This window comes from Triplophysa dalaica, chromosome 7 (genome assembly GCF_015846415.1).
Source record: "Triplophysa dalaica isolate WHDGS20190420 chromosome 7, ASM1584641v1, whole genome shotgun sequence".
NCBI lineage: Eukaryota > Metazoa > Chordata > Actinopteri > Cypriniformes > Nemacheilidae > Triplophysa > Triplophysa dalaica.
Genome location: NC_079548.1, coordinates 24,639,116 through 24,660,802, shown reverse-complemented (window position 1 = coordinate 24,660,802; position 21,687 = coordinate 24,639,116). Strand labels below are relative to the sequence as shown.

The 21,687-nt window shown below is 43.5% G+C and overlaps 1 protein-coding gene across 3 annotated transcripts in view; it reads right to left on the bottom strand.

Moving 5' to 3' along the window:
• Positions 1 to 21,687, bottom strand: part of tex2 (testis expressed 2) — a 79,123-nt gene that overhangs the window by 44,397 nt on the left and 13,039 nt on the right. For all 3 annotated transcript variants that reach the window (XR_008907151.1, XM_056752659.1, XM_056752660.1), the window contains exon 2: positions 8,598 to 10,173. Coding sequence is in view for 2 of the 3 variants with exons in the window: in XM_056752659.1 (XP_056608637.1) it covers positions 8,598 to 10,148 (1,551 nt within the window). In the remaining variant the exon portion in view is untranslated. The remainder of the gene's footprint in view (positions 1 to 8,597; positions 10,174 to 21,687) is intronic.

The following is a 21,687-nucleotide window of genomic DNA, read 5'->3' as shown; positions in this document are numbered from 1 at the left end:
AGGCATCAGTAAGAATCAATAGTTTTATTAAGGATCAAAATGCAAGACAAAAGGAATTCATAAAAACATGCAATATGTTATGCTCAATGAACAATAAAATGGCATACAAAACACTTTGATGAAATGTATGTTTATACATATTTAAAGAAAATTAATTTCAATAAATTACATTAGTTTAGATTTTAACATATACATTTAACAAGGTTATTAAAGTGGCACAAGTAAATATAAATAGTTAGACAACTTAACACTTCAAAACACTATAAAAAGTATTTTACTAAACCCTTGTTAATAGAACCGCATTTATATGTTAAAATATAAGTCTATGCACAAGTTTTCTATAAAAAAAGAAATAAACAAGCGTTATGGATGTGAAAAAGGGACACCGTAACTTTCCTCTTCATATAAACTCACAAAACATTTTAAATAGTGTTAGTTCTTTCGGTTTCAGCACTGCTTAACCTAAAATATCCACGGAGCAGTCTTACTGAAGAGGATTCTTTTCCTGGGAGTTGTAAACAACAGTGTGGTGTGCACTTTTGGAAGTGGATGTCCAGCAGGAGGGTTTCTTTATCAATTTTTTCATCTATAAAGAGACAAGAAAAGAGACAAGAGAAGAATGTAAGGAAACTGGCCAACCCAGAGCACAATGGATTATAATAAACATATAAAGAAGTACATTAACATTTTACCTAAATAATGTTTACCTTTAAGCCTGTTATGAAAACATCCAAGTTCCAGTTGACATTCTCTTGAATAGAATGATCCATTAATATTAGCTGTTATTCTGCAACCTGTCAGTGGGGGAAAAAGAAGAGTGGGATCTAGTACAGAAAGCGAAATACAGTCTTAAAAAATAATATTATAAACGTTAAAACAACCCTTCACTAATTCGACACACTCGGGAATAAGTATAAGTCTAAAAAGAGCAACAATTGTTCGTCTCATATACCCAAAATTAACTATATCGCATTGTTAACCACTAACGTTATAAGAGCCAGCGGCTATTCCCGAAGCAATGGCCGAGATAGAGCTGCTCTCCACGGAGACACGACCGCTGACAGCCTGAAGCTCACACCTCCGACAGCGTCTTAACAAAATCTCAAAGAGGCGTTATGTTTATATATAATTCACGTATTTGAGTTCTTAACAACAAAATTCTCGTCTAAAAGACTCTTAAATCTAAGTTCCGTCACCGAACATTAGCGGTATTTATAAAAAAAAATGAGCTGGATGTTTGCTTTTGACACGACGCTCTCGTGTCGACCTTAAACTAATATCAAGTTGCGTAAGTTACTGAACTAAATTCCTCACACAAGTCACACATTTCAGAGGAAATGTTCACCAAAAAGGAAGTTTAAATGATTAAAAAGCTGTAAATTAGAACAACGTGGGCATAACGTTACAGACTAGCTATCCAAAGCTAACGAAGCTAGATTGTAACGTTACTTTCAAACCTAATGCGAACAGCCGAATTTTGCATACTTTTGCATTTTTTTGTACAGTTATAGTTTTATACATTAAAAACTCGTAAAACATACCTTTTATTCTCCGAATAACAGCTTTTCGAGATGAGGTGGATCAAAATGCCCGCGAAGGTAAAGTTTGTCTGATGCGTAGAGGAGTGGGAGGGGTTTACTCTCTCAACTGTCACTCAATTGGACCAGACTGGTAACCCAGCGTTTGGGTTACTCAAAAAATGACCCAACACTAAGAAAATAACCCAACAAAATGACCCAACAGGCTCAACCCAGCTGTTGGGTTAAACAAATAACCCAGCATTTTTTAGAGTGTAATAGGGATAAATAAATATAACCTAATGTTAGCTAATGCATTTACTGCTGTTAACAAATAGCACCATATTGTACACTGTTTTTCTGCTGAAATGTGAAGTTTATTGTGTTTTTGATTTTTTTTAATGTTTCCTTTTTCCTGTTACTGTTTGTTTTGTCTTTTGTTTGTCCAGTCTTATTGTACTTTCTTTATTGAAAAACCCTTTAGTCTACATTGTAGAGACTGAAAATTAATTGGTAGGTGCCGAAGGTATAGGGTAATGTTAATACGGTCTGTCCGTGAACAAAGAACTTTTACATCCTCCAGTTTAGCTCTGTTAAATAATTTTTTTGTGATATAACAGTTGCCTTAGAATTATAAGGTTCTTTCTGACATTTTGGTCCCAATTGAGCTGTTTGCATATTCTTATTTTGTGACAACTTATTTACATTATGCCATGTTTTTTTATGTGTACATTTTGGAAGTTTTTTAAGAAAACAAAAAGGTTCTATCTACATTAAATAAATTATAATTGCGTTCTACAAGGTTCTATCTGTGAGAAAATCAGCACTTTGAATGCAAACAAGAAGACCAATTAGGATCAGCTTTCTTTGTCATGTGACCTGGCTCCTCAGTGACAGTGGGAAATATCTGAGGAAACAGTGCAAATCAAAAAAAATGTTAAGAGAATCCTCAAGGTTAACAGTTTTATTAATACTCTTTTCAAGGAGAGCAGCTCAAACTAGAGTATTCTTCATTTTGTTTCAGGTTTTGTTGAGAAGATTTTTTTATATTTATAGAACACAACACTAGGAAGCAGCACTTTCTTCCTAATTCATCTGTTTACACTATCATTATACTATAAATGCCACACATTTTACAATGTTTTACAACAATTACCACAGCCTTTTATGCTTAACTTGAACAAGAAAAAGCATCCTAAAGTATGAAATAAGTGTCATAAAAACCATGTAAATGTAACTTTTTACATATTATTACAACACTAATTTCACGTTTAAACAAAAATTTTAAGTACATTTTTAAGCTTTAAAAAAAGCTTTAATTAAAGTTTAATTAATGTTTTGTAGATAGAACGTTATGATTCTAAGGTGAAAGTGATTTATCAGAATTAGAAAGTTCTATCTGCGTTTGACCTGTTTCAAAAATACCCATTTACAAATTTCAGATGTTGATAATTTACATTTAGTGTACATTTAGGGTCTCTGTCGTTTTCACGTATGAAAGAGATTTGTTCCTTAAATCAGTTTTGCTACACAAAATGCAAAAACTTTGAAGCTCAATATCTTAAAACTACTCAGAACGCAGATAGAACCTTATACAGTTGAAAGAAAAAGTATGTGAACCCTTTGGGCTTACTTGGATTTTTTCATAAATTGGTCATAAAATGTGTTCTGATCTTTATCTAAGTCACAACAATAGAGAAACACAGTCTGCTTAAACTAATACCGCACAAACATTATACGTTTTCATGTTTTTATTGAACACAACATGTAAACATTCATAGTGCAGGGTGGAAAAAGTATGTGAAACCCTAGGCTAATGACTTCTCCAAGAGCAAATTGGAGCCAGGAGTCAGCCAACCTGGGGTCCAATCAATGTGATGAGATTGGATGTGTTGATTAAAGCTGGCCTGTCCAATAAAAAACACACACCAGTTTTGAGTTTGCTGTTCTGAAGAAGCGTTGTCTGATGTGAACCATGCCTCGCACAAGAGAGCTCTCAGAAGACCTACGATCAAGGATTGTTGACTTACATAAAGCTGGAAAGGGCTACAAAAGTATATCTAAAAGTCTTGATGTCCATGGTAAGACAGATTGTCTAAAAATGGAGAAAGTTCAGCACTGTTGCTACACTCCGTAGGCATGGTCGTCCTGTAAAGATGACTGCAAGAGCACAGCGCAGAATGCTCAATGAGGTGAAGAAGAATCCTAGAGTGTCAGCTAAACACACCAACATCAAAACCCCATCCCAACTGTGAAATATGGTGGAGGGGGCATCATGGTTTGGGGCTGCTTTGCTGCCTCAGGCCCTGGACGGATTACTGTCATCGATGGAAAAAATGAATTCCAAAGTTTTATCAAGACATTTTGCAGGAAAACTTAAGACCATCAGTCCACCAACTGAAGCTTAACAGAGGATGGACGATGTAACAGGACAACGACCCAAAGCATAGAAGTAAATCAACAACAGAATGGCTTCAACAGAAGAAAATACGCCTTCTGGAGTGGCCCAGTCAGAGTCCTGACCTCAACCCGATTGAGATGCTGTGGCATGACCTCAAGAGAGCGATTCACACCAGACATCCCAAGAATATTGCTGAACTAAAACACTTTTGTAAAGAGGAATGGTCCAAAATTTCAAAAATGCATGAGAACATTGTTGAACCTTTGCAAAATGAGAACGTATTTGTGTGGGGTTGTGTAGATAGATGATTGTTCTGAGAATGTGTTTATAGTTGTGAGAAAATGGGGAATTGTTTCATGAATTTTGTATTTGCAAGCTTGGAAATACATAGAGTTGATATAGTTAAAATAATATTTACAATATTTACAGTTAAATAATTCATAAAGAATTGACACTTTTCATATATTAATGTCAGGAACCTCGGATTGAGACATGGCGTGAGAACCCAATTGCAGGCAGACAAAGACGGTGGTGAAGATATATTTATTACAAATAACAAGACACTACAAAACAGGCAAAACAAAACCCACGTGGGGGAAAACAGGAATGGTATATATAAACTTAAACAAGGAACAAGGACACTGACTAACTAAACTAATAAAACAAACACTTGAATTACAACACACTAACACTGACTAAACTACACTTACTTTGACAGGCAAGACAGCGACAGGAACAAGTACAGCGACAGGGACATGTACAACAAGTAATGCACGAGCAACGAGACAAAGAAACATGAGGACTCTTTATAGGGAAGGTAATTAACAGAAACAAGGAAACAGGAGGGTTGGGCAATGACGCGACCTGAGGAGAGTATGGAAGACCGCAAGGGTCAAAAATATCTCTCCCCACATGAAACAGAGGATTCTGTATGATTCCACCTCTAAACCAAGAAATACCTGACAAGGAGAGGTGGAACCATGACATATTAATAAATAGATGTATAAATTATGATATAATGTATTATATTGCATTACATATTTATGTTTAATAGTGGAAGGAATTTGTTATGGATAATAAAGTTTAACAAAGAGTAACCACTTTTAATTTTTATTTGCTTTTACTTTTGTGCTTTATGTTCATTTGTATGCAAACAATGACTCTTCTACTATTGTAGCACAAAATTGTATACAATATATATGTGTATTTCTCAAAATACACCTGACTAATGCATTAAACATAAAAATGTGATAGTGGTACAGATAGTGTTCTCGCAATGATTTGTGCAATGTTTTGAATAGGGCTTGTTAATCGACGTCACGCCACCTTGAATGTTGCGCCATCTTGTGAGCGTGTTGTTCTTCTTGTTTGATTAGAAAATGATAACTATGGTAGGTCGGTCTTGTTGTGTTAAAAACACTTCGAAAGCATTACGCAGAGTCGTTCAGGAAAAGCCCATCGTTCTTTCACGTTCGATTTCACCATATATCAAACAAAACAAGTAACAGTACAAAAAAACCTATAATAACAGTGGAGTATTACCCTCCCAAGATGGCGGCGCCACTGCAACATGCAACAAAGGGCGTGACATCAGCTTCACATACTCTATACGCTTCAGAACCATTCTCTATAATATTACTTTAAATGTATGTATTTGTACGTACAGGACATGTCTCTGTATGTTGTTCACTCTGTGCCCCCTCAGAAAAAATAGGTGCATGACGCCCTTCTGTATACCATTTCTAATTGATTACATTGTGTGTACCTCAGCATCAGACATTAGATATGGAAGAAAATAACTGTTGCATCGTCTAATAAGTGTTCATGTCCGGTGAATTAAATAATAAGAAACCGTGAGCCCAATGCTGTTACATTTACATTTATGCATTTGGCAGATGCTTTTATCCAAAGCAACTGACATTACAATATCCTATACATTTATACTTGGGTATGTGCAATCCCCTGGGATCGAACCCACAACCTTGCATTGTTAACGCAATGCTCTTACCACTGAGCTACAGGAAAAGCTGTTGATGGTTGTTGAGAAAGCTGATGCGAACGGCAACCTCCTATACTCTGATATGCTCAACTGTCCACCCGCGGGATCTGGAAGCAGCACATTGTCTTTGTGATAAGTGCTAATCGGTCCAAAGAAGACAAAATAACAAGGAACATAAACCACTACTAATAACGTGAGTACATTGAACCTACAAGTGCTAACATGGCTTCGCATCTACCAATGATGAACTGGTCCGATCCTGATCTGAGTGAAGCAATGTCGTTGATTCAACAAAAAAATAATCTATATTTGGAAGATGAAGAAATATCAGATGCAGAGAAACAAGCGAGAAAAATATGCAGAGGCATAGGAGATGAAGGATTAAAGCGACTCAGTGCAATTGGACTCAGTGATACAGACAAGAGAAAGCTTGACACTTTGTGGAATTTATTTGAAGGACAATTAAAGCTAAATGTAAACTTCAGAATACACAGGCTTCAGTTAATGCAGCACAGAACCTTACCACTGAAATGCCAAGTCACTGATGAAGAGTTTAATGAATGATTAGTCGAGGTTATTATTGCCAGGACAGCCCTTTGATACATTAAGAAATTACCTTTACAGTAAGCCAAAAGGCTATCCCATTGCTGATGTACAAGCAGAAGGAAGAAAGTATGGAGCCTTATAGCAGCTGGAAATATACAAATACATCAGCTCAGCTTGTCACACACAAAAAAGTCGGAAGAGGATGTAGGAAGAGGATGAACATGTCAGAAATGTGATATTAATCACAAGCCACGGAAGTGTACTGCATACAACGAAAAATGCTCAATGTGTGGCAACAGAGGTCATTGGGCAAGATGCTGTAAGAAGGGCAGACAACAGAGACAGCCATCCAGCCAGCACAGAAGGAGTAATCACGAACATGCTACAAATACCACGGCCACTCCGACCAAAGAAAAGACCACAAACATCAAGAGCCCAGCATCAACACTGTGGATTGCACTAAGGATGACGATGAGTATTCATACAAAAAACATGTTTACTCGATCACCATCAGCGAAAAATGTCAGCACAACATTCACATAAAACAAATCTAGATGAGTCTTACACAACTCTGAATGTCAAACCAACCCACTTGAAAGGATATGGATAAACGCTTCGTCTGAAAATTGATACAGAGGTACCAGGGAATACACTACCACAGCACACATTCAAACAGTTGTATGGTGCATCACCACAGTGCATGGAACATCTAAAGCCATCTCCAAAGTAAACGTCATATACTGGTGATGAGAGTGCCTGCTTTGGAACTATTAACATGCCTTGCCAGTACAAAGAGTCCAGATGGATAGATGCAAAATTCTATGTTGTCAATGTACCAGGACCAGCTGTAGTTGGATTAGCCACAAGTGAGCTCCTAACCTCGTGACTGTAAATGTTGATGCAATGGCTAAAGGGGAAGACAAGGGACATGCGAAAGAACAAACAAAATTGAACATTCCGCAAGGTATTGTAAGGCAGCTGGAAAAGTGAACGACATTGGATTCCGTTGTTGGGCCGATGGCTGGTCTTTTACAGTATAAAAAGCATCAGCGACCTAAAGGAGAAATAACCAGACAAATTTGACAAAATTGGCAGTTTCGAAGGAACAGCAAAGCTTATTCTGAAGGAGAATGGCAGCCTATTCATCGACCCGCCACTTAAATGCAGCATCCACATCAAGGACAAACTACAAAATGAGTTAAAAAAACTTGTAAACCAAGGAATCCTGCGAAAAATAGATGAGCACACAGACTTGTGTTCCAGTCTCGCCTTTAGCACAAAGAGAGATGGATAACTACGAATTTGGCTGGAAATGCAAGCTTGAAGAGGTGTGAAAAAAGTACAGAGGTCCATGTACGCCCATGGACATGATCGCTAATGCTTGCACAGAATCATATGCACAGGATTAGTGTTACCTGGGGACCTCTAGTCATTTGTAATAATCGTTTTGGTTTATTTTCTTTATCTTCCACTTTTCTTGCATTTTGATTTGGGCGATCTAAGTCAAGTCATGCTAAGAAGTGATGTTCATTCGCCGGGGTGTGGTTACATAAGGCATTTCAGGCAGGTCTGGGTGAGCATTTGCCTTTAGATAGAATGCATCTTTTATTCCGACACTTCAATTTTTGAATGTCTAATACATACATGGGTAACTTATAACACACCAAAGACACAGAAAAACACGTATTCACACCATATGACCCCTTTAATACGTTTCTTTCACACACCTACAATTTGATGTTTCATTTTAAAAAGCATTTATGGAATTATGGAGTTTTATGTATTACTGTATGTTCTTTTTGGAGCTTCAAAATCATAGACCCCATGAAATGGCATTACAAAGATAGAAAAGCTGGGATATTTATAATTTTTTTAAACTCGACCTGTGTTTATCTAAAGAAAGAAAGTCATATGCATGTGGGATGACATGAAGGTAAACGGTAACATATATTTTTTTGAGTAAAAAATGAACTTTTACTTTAAAACTTGTGTACACTTAGAATTAAAAAAACATAAAAAAGTATAAATATATATTTATATATATGCCTGATTGAGATAAAATTGTCATATGCACAGATAAATGCCACTTGAACCTCTGTTTCAGAATCATGTTTAGTAGCAGTCTGGGACCCACCTTGTAGATGGATGGTTCTTTGATATCCAGAGGAACTCTGTTCCACTGCTCTTTTCTGATCCAGCTGGCATGACGACTCCACCGAGATTTGTGACTTGCGGACAACCACACAACCATTATCGCCAGCATGAAGCCTGTTGCCATGCCCATCAACACCCAATCCATGTAGCTAGGAAGTGGCAGCACAAAGTAACCATAGACTATAGATATGAGAAGGATCAGTCCATTGTGAGGTACTCCAGGAGACTCATCTTCTTCTTCTTCCTCCTCACCTCCTTCAGTTGGTTCCTCACTGCATCCACCTGTACTTCCTCGTCGGACCTGGTATGCATGAGGCTCTTCTACATCCAGCTCTGTGTCAGTGCAGATCTCGATGTCTTCATTGTAGAGCTCACAAAACTCTTCATCTTCCTGACGGGAAAGGGTCGACATGAAACACTTGTCTAAATCTAGCGAGGGTGATCTGTGAAGAGGCAACTCAACAGCTGTCCCCACTAGAGGACTGTTACACTCTAAGTCTTCTTCTTCCTTGATGCAGTAGTTGTTGCTACTTTCTGAGTGGCTGCTGAAGGCAGATAGGTTGGAGAGTTCAGAAGCGCTGGATGAAAGGTTTCTGGACTGGTAGGAGACTCCTGCTGTTGTTGACGTGAAAGTGTTTGTGCTGATACTATCAGGTTCCTCACGAATGATTTTGCTGAGGAGCTGAAGTGGCTCACACATGACCTCCGATAGGCAGCGCTTTGTGTCTTCAATACGTGCCTCAACCTCCTGAACCTTAAAGAATGAGCGGCTGTCAGGAGAATTAATGGCGGAAGAGGGGGCAGTTTTAGAATCCCCACAGCCAGGGGGAATGCAAGGTTGCGTGAAAGGTTTGAAAAGGTGTAAATTGAGCCCGGAATCTGGGGCCCAGTTAGTGGATGAAGCCTTTGCCTGAGGGCGGGTCGTGTCGGTGGCTAAAGATTTAACCAGGGTCTTCATCAAATGCCGGTGCTGCATTGAATGGGGTGAAACAGCTGGAGCCTCATGAGATTCCAAATCAATGGAGAGGGACTTGACCACGCTGAAGAAGGGCTTCGATGGTAGAGCAGATAACTTGGCTGGAGATGAGCTGAAGGAGGATGAATGAGAAGAAGACACAGGCATAGTCAACCTTTGTTCTGAGGGCCATGAGAAGCTAACAGGACTCAAACTGGATGAACAATCAAGGGTAATGGAGGAGTGCTGGATAGCCAAGGCAGAGCTTTGGGCTATGGAGGATGACACTTCTGCAAATATGTCTACCCCTAAACCCTCAGAGAGGAACTCCTCACTGGCCTCCTGACCAGTGATTATACTCTGACCTTCAGACTCAAGAACAGAAGGTGAAACAGCCAGCCTGTAGAGCTCTTCTTCCTCCTCCTCCTCATTTCCCTTGGCGGAAAAGTGTATGGTAATGGTATCTCGGGAGAGTGAGCGCTGCACCTGCAGCTTAGGGGCCACTGCAGGCTGACAAGAGGATGAGGAAGATGGGGGCTTCAATGTCTCTGCATGGCCATCCCCTTGACTGGTCATTGCTCCATTCAAAAGAGCTCACAATCTGTGTGCACAGAAAAAGAGAAATTAGAGGGCAAACTAGTTTTCGTATATGTAACAAAAGCCAGGCAACAACATGTTCTCTTTATGGAACATTGCATTCTGAACATTCAAAAATCCTCACAGTGTTCTGTTTCACAGAATAATGTAATTGATATAGGTTTGGAATAGGGATGCATGATATTATTGGCATGCAGATATTATCGGTTGATATTTTCTTATAAATTAAATATCCGCATCGGCCCGATATGAAAAATTGAGCTGATATGCTTTGCCGATAAAAAGGACGTGTTGATTATACGTAGCACATTCTGAAATGAGCGCCATGAAAAGACACCAGCTGTCACATAGCACATACAATTCTTAAGTTCATTTTTGTATCTTTTTGTATCTGAAATGCCATATAAACATTGGGTTTGCGTATCAGATCGTACATTCATAATCGCCCCCACATACCTTTATTATGATACTGCACATTATTCAGAAATCCAGACGAGTTAACACTGCTAAATCCCCCATGCCAACCATTCCCAATATAACATTTATTTGCACTTAACTCTGTCAGTTTAAATCTTGACTAAAGACGCATCTTTTTAATCTTGCATACACTACACTTACATAATATTAATCCTCTGAGGGTTTAGGCTGCATTAGTTAGATCAACCGGAACCCTAGGAACACTACCAACAACAACTGATGTTCTTGTTGCATCAATCAAATAGTGCAGAACAGTACTCTACTCTCAGCCAGTCTTATCTCATTGTTCCAAGGTTACCACAGTGAGCAGGATGCAGTTCATGCCCAGACCTGATGGTAGAGCGGCGAATGGGAAGCAGCGACCTGACAAGAGGTGAGATGATAGAGCTGGATAAAGAAGGCTGCAGTGACTCAACACGACTTCACTACAAAATTTCAAATGCTATAAGATTTTTAATGATAATCTTTGTGACGAGGAAGGCGGGACGAGAGCCATGAGGTAATGAGGCGGGGCCGGTGGCGTGAGTGCACAACTGATTCCCACAATCACTCACGCCACCGGCCCCACCTGATTGCCTCACGGCTCTTGTCCCGCCTTCCTCGTTACATACCCCCATCGCCCCTCACAGGTCAGGGGTACCACCGAGACAGTGCTTACTCCCTCACTGGGGAGCCCGTCTTGGCATCCACAGCCCCTGGGGGTATGCACTGGCGAAACGAGAGAACAGAAACGAAAGCACCAGGAGCGACAGGAACGAGAGAGGGAAAAAAAAATTTGTCCGGTTCCCCGACATGCTGTCGCTCAGTCCTCGGCCCAGCAGAGAGGCTCTTTCTCACGGTGCTATGCGGTGGTGCTGGACGTCTGGTGGATGGCCCGATCTCCACCACCTGATGGTTGGCGATGGATTTTTCAAGGCAGACGGCAGCAGGCTCGATGTCTGCCTCAAGAGTCTCCAGCACGCTGAGGCAGCATTTGTCGACACATCTTGCCCACACTGCGGGCGGATGGCGATCTAGATGTTGCGGTCATGGGTGGCTCTCTTCTTTCGAGAACCAGCCTCCATCTCGCTTGCTTCCTGGGCCGTGACGACAGTGGCGAGCAGCGGGGGTGATATGGGGAATACTGCGAGCGTAAATCTGTCAGCCAAGCACTTGTGATCCCGGAGAGGCACCTCTGGCTTAAGGCCCTCCGGTGGCTTAGCGCCCACATTCTCACAAAAAACAGTTTTTAATCTCTCTGGGTGTTTCTCACTGCCGCTCTTACCCTCTACACGATGGTGTTCAGCAACCAGACTCTGAAACCAAGGGTGCGTTGAGCTGCATTGCCAGGCAGGAAAACCAACAGAGCCGATCTCCTCCCCGGAGAGGAAAAGCGCATCCTGGCATCTATCAGATGTTAAGATTGGTTCATGGCAATTGACCTGAAGGACGTTTACTTTCATGTTTCGATGGTTCATGCAGATGTGAATAGCTGTTTGTAATACTGCCACTCGTCGCTTTATCTATTTCTTTAATTTCTTTACTGATATTTGTTTGTTAGCGTTTGTTATTTGTTAGTCAGTCGTTTTGTTTTCCCTTTTGTGACGGAGAAAACAACGACACGGAGACGAAAGTTACAATAAATGGCCCCAGAGGGTACTTTTATTGAAGGCTCCTGGGGAGACAGGGAAAAACACAGAAGTGGTGACGGTCGAGGGTGCTGCTGTGCCTCGGGGAAAGTGTCAGTCGTCTCTGGGTCTCGTGAACGAGTACATCGAGGTATCATCCGGGTCTGTGCTATATCCCGCAGTATGACTCAGGTGGTTCAGGCCGTCGTTCAGCCCTCGGATTCTAGGGGACAACAATACGAGGCGTCAGTACGTTGCTCGGTAAGGGTATGGAGATCAAGCTCACCTTCCCTCAGAATGCCAACAGCTTTTATAGCTGTTGGTTCCCTTTCTGTCGGTCTCTCGACGTTGTGTCGAGAACGACAGATGGGGTTCGCCCTTGAGCACCAATCAACTCTGACTACTATAGAAAAGGCCAATGAAATTTGGCGAATGAAATTTGCATGCCGGGCTCCGCCCCCGAATATTCGGTATAAAAGGAAGCCGGCGTGCAGCATTCATTTACCTTTTGTTCTTCAGAGCCTTCGCTCATGACTACGAACAGAACGAATTCAACGAATTCTTCTTCTTCTACATTGCCGGATCTACGACGTATAGCAGTCCCTACCTGCAGCGACCTTCCCCTGGGCGTCTTGGCAGTCCGAGGTGTGTGAGATTTTATCTAAAAGTCCTTTTCAGGACTGACTGAGCATTCTCCAGCGCGGATGTTCTATTGGGTGTGGCAGGGGATTGAAACGATCGCTGCATTAGGTGTGTGGGCGTCCAGCACACTGAAGCATCGTTCGTTGACACATCTGCGTGCACTGCGGGCAGATTGTCATTTAGAAGTTGCGGTCACGGGTGGCTGTCTTCCTACGGGAACCAGCCACCATTTCGTCTGCTACTCGGGCTGTGACATCTGTGGCTACGGCCCCGATGACCACCCACGTTAGCAGCGTTAGTGATATGGGGAACTCTGCGAACGTAAACCCGCCAGCTAAGTGCTCACGGGCCGATCGCACCCCGATTCGCTCTTCTGAACGTTCCCAACCAGCGGTGGCATACTGTCCGGATTCTCACGCACACACATCGGGAACGATGTGTGACGTAGATGAGATGTCGCTCGCAGCATCGGAGGGAGACTGACATCAGACGAATCTGAGCTCCACCCCCAGTGGTCGAGTTAGGATAAAGCAGAAATTATGTCATTCATGCTAACCCGGGTTTCCGGAGGTGCATGAGGAGCTGTGTAAAACTTGGAGCGCTCCACTCACGGACCGCTCCAGTAAAAACCAGCTCCACCTCCCTTATTTCCCTCGATGGTGGGGCAGCCAAGGGATCTCCGTGCCGCAGCTGACAGCGCTCTACGGGCGACTAAGGCGGCGGCACGGGCCCTGGGTCGGACGATGTCCATGGTAGTGGTCCAGGAGTGACACCCCCGGCTATACCTTGTACAGAAGAGTGACACCAAGGAAGTCCGCTTTCTTGATGCAGGGTGGGTTGTTGGTAAACACCGTCGAGGACTGCGCTCAGCAGTTTTTGACGGTGAAGCAGGCAGTGGCAATTAACCACATTTTTCTCACCGCGACTCGGCCGCCTAAAGGCCTCCGAGATCTCACGTGACGTCTGCTTCCCTGCAACCCAGGACCCCTTCGACATCGATTCCGGTTCCTGTGCCCCCACAGGCGGCACCCCGGAAGCAGAGGTCGTGGGGGAACACCTCCCCCCTGTCAGCAAACTTCTCACGTAAGGGACTCTGACGGGAAGACTCCAGGGAGAACAACATCGGGCCCGAACCTTCACAGCCACGGCTCTGATCGGTCGGTACGAGACGACTCCTGCCTCATCACCAAGGCCGGGCCCTTTTCAGGGCCATGCGCACACTTACTCAAAGAGTTTTTCCGTTCTCCCCGGGTGTACTTGCAGCCGATCGAACACTCCACTGGACTGTGCTCGGCGAACCGACCTCACACCCTGGCGAGGTGTGAGGTCGTACACATACGACAGCTTTCACCACTCTCAAACCGACAGTGCGTACCGTTGTCCCGCCATGCAGGTAAACCAGAGCCAACCTTCCCTCCGGGGAACACCCCCGCAACAGATGGTTAGCTTCGCCAGCCGACGAACCACCCCCCCGTGGGAATGATGAAGCAGACTGCCCCCTTGGTCACCCTGTACAGTCCCTGGGAGCTCGAGAGCTGCCCACACTGTCTCGCTGGCTAATGCGGGCGGTCCGTCTTGGTTACTCGATCTAGTTCGCCAGAGACTCTCCCAAGTTTCAGGGCATCATCTCTCCCTCTGTCAGAGGCAGGGACGCCTCCGTACTTCGGGTAGAGGTCACCACCCTTCTGGCGAAACAGGCATTGAGTTCGTCCCTCAAACCAAGATGTTCAGTGGGTCACGACCTTCATCATTCCCAAAGAAACGGCGGGTTGCGCCCCACCGGTCTGCGTATCCTGAACAAGCACTTTCACAAGCTGCCATTCAGATGTTCACACAGAAGCGCATCATGACATCTATCAGGTGTCAGGATTGGCTCGTGGCAATCGACCTGAAGGACGCTTACTCTAATGTCTCGATCCTCTCGACACCGCCCGTTCCACGGTTCGCGTTCGAGGGGTGGACATATCCGTACAGAGTCCTCTCTTTCGGTCTGTCCCTGAACTGTCTCGACGACTGGCTTATCCTGGCACACTCGTTGGATGTGTTGTGTACACAAAGGGACCTGGTGCTCCGGCATCTAGATCGATTGGGATTTCAGGTCAACCCAGAACAGAGCAAACTCTCCCCAGTGCAGAGCATCGTCTTTCTCGGTATGGAACTGAACTCTGTCGGCGCAGCTGTCCGCAGCACGCGCCCAGTCAGTGTTGGAACTGGAGGCTCCTGGGACACATGGCTTCCTCCGCGGGGGTAATACCCCTCGGGTTAATGCACATGAGACCGCTTCAACACTGGCTACAGAGTTGAGTTCCGAGGACAGCGTGGCACACCGACAGCAGGCACATGGTGATGTCGCCCTGCTGCCGACGCACCCTAACATCTTGGTCTTCCATGACCTTCCTCCGGGCGGGGTTCCCCTCGGGCAGAATACGAGGCACGTTGTGGTGACGACGGACGCCTCGCTGCAGGGGTGGGGTGCAGTGTGCAACGGGCAGGCAGTAGCGGGGCGCTGGACGGTATGGAAGTAAAATAGTGACTAATGTGTTTGAAGCAAAGAGACGTGCTGAATAGCACTAACTGAAAAAAAATGCATTGAATTAACAGTTCTTGCATTTTAAGGTTCTGCAATTCAATATGGTTGTACATTTAAGCTGTGAATATTTCAAATTGAAAAATTTCACACTCGGTTTCACTGTCTAAAAATTAAAAAATCAAAATTCACCTTTTAAATTTCATAAAAAATGTTTTACTTGTTTTTAAATACAACCTTTAATATTCGACGGATAATTTTTAGTCCATATTATTTCGATTTAAAAATTCGCTTCCACAAATTCAGCGGTTCAAATTCGGCTTGAAATTCAAAGTTTCACATCCGGGAATCCAAGGAAAAGCAATAGAGCGCCGATTCTACAAATGCATGATCTCTTCCTGCTGCCTGACCGCTTCACCAACAGGTGGTGTAAGTCGGTTCTGACGTAGATCAAAGCAAGAAAAACAGATACTCTTTAAATGTTTGCCACGGAGTCCTTTCATCTGCTCGATTAAGTGAATTTAGTTCTCATATATAGCTTCTTAAACATCATCAACATTTTTAGAAATTTAACTGAGTCTATGTAGAAGTATGCTGTGGTCAATGGTGTCAAATGCAGCACTGAGGTCTAGCAGCACCAATAACGAAATACAGCCACGGTCAGACGCTAAAAGCAGATCATTTGTAACTCTGATCAAAGCAGTCTCTGTACTGTGACATGCTCGAAATCCAGACTGGAATTCATCATTAATGTCATTCCTTTGGAGGAAGGAGCATAATTGAGTTGAAACTACTTTTTCCAGAACTTTAGATATAAAAGGTAAATTCGATATAGGCCTGTAATTCCCTAGTTCTTTAGGGTCGAGTTTGGTTTTTTTTAAAAGAGGCCTTATAACAGCCACCTTAAATGCTTTAGGCACATGTCCTAATGTCAGAGATGAGTTAATAATACTAAGAAGAGGATCTATAATTTCTGGGAGCATTTCTTTCAGTAGTTTTGTAGGTATAGGGTCTAGCATGCATGTTGATGATTTAGATGATCTAATGATTTTAGACAGTTCATCGTGATCTACTGTAGAAAATAATTGCAATTTCTCCTCAGGGGTGCTGTAGTTAGTTTGTTCAGCGGATTTCACTACAGGTTGCATTGTTATAATTTTTTCTCTTATATCTTGGATTTTACTCGCGAAGTAGTTCATAAATTCATCACTGTTATGCTGATAATCAGAATCTGACGTCGATGACAACTTATTTTTTGTTAATTTAGCCACGGTGTTAAATAAGAACCTAGGGTTGTGATGGTTTTCCTCTATTACTGTTGAAAAGTAGGCGGATCTAGACGTTTTTATTGCATTCCTGTAATTTCGAGTACTATCCTTCCATGCTATACGAAGATCTATTCCATGCAAGATCCTACATATTCCCCCCTTCGGCCGACGGGGTTCGCATAGAAGCTTAGTCGGACGATGATTGTTTGGATCGTAATAGTCAAAGTGACAGGTGGGTCTTATTGGTCCTCCATGCTGTGGCGCACTGGCAGTGGGTCGATCTCGATGAGGTAAGTTTCACAGGCATCGCTGCCTTCTGGATCGTTAGACGGGCATGGTCTGCTCCAAGGTCTCTCGGGGCATCCTATCGGATGCATGGTTGGAGCACCAGTGTAATCAAACCGTTCCCGACTGGTGATAAAGTCCCTTGCCTCTCTGTTGACAGGCCTGTCATTGTGATGCGGCCGGGTGCCCTCTAGAGTCAGCTCTGGGTAGTGTTCAGAGACAGGGAGAATAAAAGGAATTTTAACAGTCTTTTCAGAGGCAGTCCTGTGCTTTACATAGGCCTTATGGGCTAGATCCCGCAGCTGTTGAGTGGTCATGGTGCGGGGGCATGCCGTGACTCCTAAGTGGTGGCTCACGCTAGGATGCAGGTTGCGCAGGAAAAGAGTTCTAAAGTTAAAATCCTCCTCCATCTCTGGCTCATTTCTGGCACCAAAGTAGGTTTGTCTCAGTCTGTTATAATAGGCCTGTAGGGTTTCGAGACGGCCATGTTTTAGGTCCATGGCAGCAACCAATCCCTGTTCAAACTCTGGGTCTGAAAACTCCTTTATCAGAGCCTGCTGCAGTTGCTTGTAATCCCCTTTGACAGTGTCTGACTGCCGGTCCAGGAAGCTGCGCACCTCGCGGCTGGAGGTAATCCTGAGCAAGTACAGAGTGTCTCTGGTGGAAACTTTTGCCATGTTTTGAAGATGAAAGTTAATATCCTGCAGGTAGCCGTGTACGTCGTGTCCTCCTGCAGGGTTTGGGGTAAACGTGGGGATGTTCCTGGCTAGCTTGTCAAGGTCCTTGGGAGCCATGCAGTGGGTTGTTGTAGGGATTCTCTGGAGATGCTCCCATCCCTCAGTGGCGGTTAAGGGCTCTTGGATACTGGTAGGTGATGTCTTTAACCGCAGGCTATCAGCTTCCTCTTTCCCAGATGATGCTTGGCTGGGAAGTCTGGTCCTGCTTATCGGGGGAAGTTCAGGAAGTTTGGCTCTTCCCCCCCTTGGTTCAGCTTTAAACATGTAGAAGTACTTTAGCTCTCCGACTGGAGTTGGTCATGTTGCTGAGCCAAGGCTTGGGCTTCTGCTCGGGCTGCTTGAAAGCGTTTCTCAGAGGCTTTGAATTTTTCCTCCCTCTCTTTCAGTTCGGTTTCAGCCCGTCGTAATAGAGTCTCTGCTTCCCGGAGCTTGCATTCTTGGTCCTCGCAGGCCTGCTTCTCCAACCGTTCTCTGTGCTCGATGTCTGTACGGAGGTCGGTTACGGTATCCTGGAGCCTTTGCACCTCCTCCTTTAGCTCTGGGTGCCGCTCATCCGTTGCCAGCTCCTGGACCTCCATGGTCAGTTCATCTAGGCGGTTCTTGGTGTCTGCCTGGTTCCTGCGAACCTCCTCAGCCTGAAGCTTTAGGGCTGCTGTCTCTTGCTCCAAAAGGGTGACGTTTCCGTCGCTTAGCTTCAACTGGGCGATGAGGTTGTGGGCGAGGGCACCGCTGATCCTAGCCAGCTCCTTGTGGGTGTAGCTCTTTGTTGGATCGGGGGCCATCAACCGGTTCAAATCGTCATCCAGCTGCTCACGGCTCAGGTCCTGTAGATCCCTGGTCGCCTCGGGCAGGAGGGCCTCCGTCATTGCGGTCAGCCAGACCTCTAGCTGGTCCCAGTGGGTGACAGGGCTGGATACTCTGGACATGCTGGCACACTGGGTCGAGAGAGAAGAGCACAAAAGGCCAATGCAAGTCCCTACAAGTTCAGTGAGCTCTATAACGCTTCTATGCTATGTGTTGTGCAGCTAACTGGGTGAACAGTCAGTGGCGTAACTCAAACACCTATTTAACCTAGCGGTGAATTGAAGGTGTGAGTGAGTGTGTGGGGGCCCAGGGAAATTGTTGGAGTAAATGTTTCGATGGGTCTAAACTTAGGGTGTCATTCTAATGACCGGTGAGTTTACTTCATCAACATATTACTGAGAATTCCCTGATGGCTCATGCAGATTCAGTCTTCCAGAAAACAAAAAGTAAAACCAAATTAAATCAATAACAAAACAAAATAAAGAGATAGAAAAGGGGCTAGAGAGGGTTGCTTAACTTGGCTCCGCTGGTTGGGAACCCTAGGGTTATGACAGGGCCTGCCGGTAGGGGGCGCTATGGTGTCATCTAGCCTAGGGAGGCAGCTAAGCTCAAAAACAACAGGGAAAAACTAAACAGTTTAAACGCGGGGGAAGGGAGCGTTCCTACTTCTCTTTCTGCCTATAGAGAAATCTGTAGGGGCTGTACCTTATTTGCATAGACCTGGCGTGAAATGAGGGCTTCCAGATGGGTCCCAGGTAAACAAATCCAACTCTCCAGCATCTCCGGACACACAGCAGCAATCACCCAGACCCCTCGCCCTACACGCCACTCAGGTGCGACCACTCAAACAGTCACAACTCTCAGCCCAACCTGACCGTACCGAGTGGGTTACCGACTGGTGGGCACAGAGAAACCTGGGATTTTACCCGGGGGTGCCACTCGCAACAGACATAGCCCGTAGGCTTTTCTTCCCGCTAAGTGGCACTTCCCGGGGTTATGTACCCCAGAATTTACTGCAGTGCACCACCCATCGGCCCCCACTAAACATAGGAGTGTCAGTGGCTGAAAGTCTCCCTGCGTGCCGTCACCTAGAGCCGGGGACAAAGGTATCTGAGAAATCCACCACCAGTGCCAGGCACGCCAAGAGAGCCGGATCCACTCACAAGGTACCACTGAGGAGAGCCGTCACTTCGCTACCCAGGTGTGCTAGGGGAAGTGCTACCTATAAGGAAACACAAAGGCTGAACAGGGGTAGAATTAATGACATTTAATCCTTTAATCAAATCAAATTAATGATGTTTCTAGGTAGGGGGCTGTATAGGGAGTAATGAAGAAATGAAAACAAATAAACCTACAATGTTGAAAACTGAAACAAAATAAAACAAGTAACCTGAAAACTAATTATTATTATAATTAGTTAAACCAAAACTCAAAATCAAATAAGTAAATAAATAAAAATAAACTGAGAAGTCAAAACAACAAAATGGAAATGAGTGAAGGTGAAGAGACTGACTGAGAGGACCCACAAGGTGGACGTGGTCGAGCCACGCCAAAAGGAAGTCAGGGAGGAAGGGGTGGAGTTAGGAAAGTGTTAGTCACCTACAACACGCTACACTGCCCTCTGGTGTTAGTAAGTCGTAACACCATATCCTCTGACTTCAACGTGATTACCGTGTCGTTTACACAAAGACTTTAACAATCACTTTAATCTGAACATTCAAGCGGCAATTGCTGTAGAAAAGAATTTACATCTAAAATATACGTCAAAACACAAGTCAACCAATAACTTTCTTAACTGGGTCTACAAGACAATTATGCTACAGAATTTGATGTCAGATTGATATAAATTCAAATCAAATCGCCCGCTTTGGGGGGCGTCACGGATGGTGACGTTCGATCTCGGCGGATCTAAGCTACGCGTCAGTTCACTACCTGAACGCGTGCTGCAGGATTTCTTCGCTGCCCAAACTGAGTTTAAAGACACACAGTAACATTCAAAACAAACACACAACGGGATTTCTTCGCCGTCGTACAATTAACTTGATCAAGATTTTAAAACACTTCCCTTTTAACGTTCGTCATCTATTGTTTAACTTCACAACATCCAGTAAAGTAAAGCACAAAAACAATATCCTTACACCTTGTCTACGAGGAAACAAAAAGCACGCATTAGCTAGCTAGGCTAATGGTTCAACTTCGGGAAGGGGTGTATATTTAGCTGAACACTCATTGGAAAATGCATCAATGGCTCTTACATCAGTCTAAAATACACAAAATTCGGCCGTATACATGAAACAGGGAGGAAATCCGCTCCACTATTTCCTTCGCGCTAACAGAGGATTTCTTCGCTCAGATTAGGGCGGTCAACAATATCGTGACTCACTATAAAAGATTTATTCGTTTTATAGGGTCAAATTTGAAATGGCAGTTAGCTCGACCATCATTAACAGTGACTGGAGATTCCTGGAATGAAACTCAGAGTGTGTTTCGGCGCAGTAACTTAACCATTCAATCATTCATACAAAGAGCGAGTTTCAAGTTTCGCTCAGCGCGCATTACCGTTACACACAAATGCCAACACAAATGAAACTGAAACTGGGCTTTGCTCACAAACAACGTTTAAAACTGCCCGCGCATTCTCCACCAATTATGTAGTGTATTTCGGGGGAAACTATGAGTTTGATCACAGTAAAAGACGTATAATTAATGATGACTAACTATACCTGTTTTATACACTTTATCGGATTCGGCAGACCTGATAATAGCGACAAACTAAATTCACTCGTCCAGCGAGTGATCCGCAGATCGTATATCAAATCTAAGAAATATTACTTTCCTGGCCTTGGAAACATAACACTCTTACTGTATGTAGTACAGTACCGCTCCAGAAATTATAACGAAATCAAGCAGTTTAAGTGACGTTAATATGTGATAAAGAAACACAGCAACAATTCGAGCGTGCAGACAAAATCAGGTTTATTGACCACACTAAAGGGAAAACAAACTGACTAACTAAGAAATAACAAATACTAACAAACGAAACATAAAAGCAGTAAAGAAATGGAAGAAATAGACAAAGCAAAGAGTGGCAGTTTTAACAAACAACTATTCACATCTGCATGAACCATCGAGGACAAGTATCCTTAGTTAAAAGGGGTTACAGCTTAAACG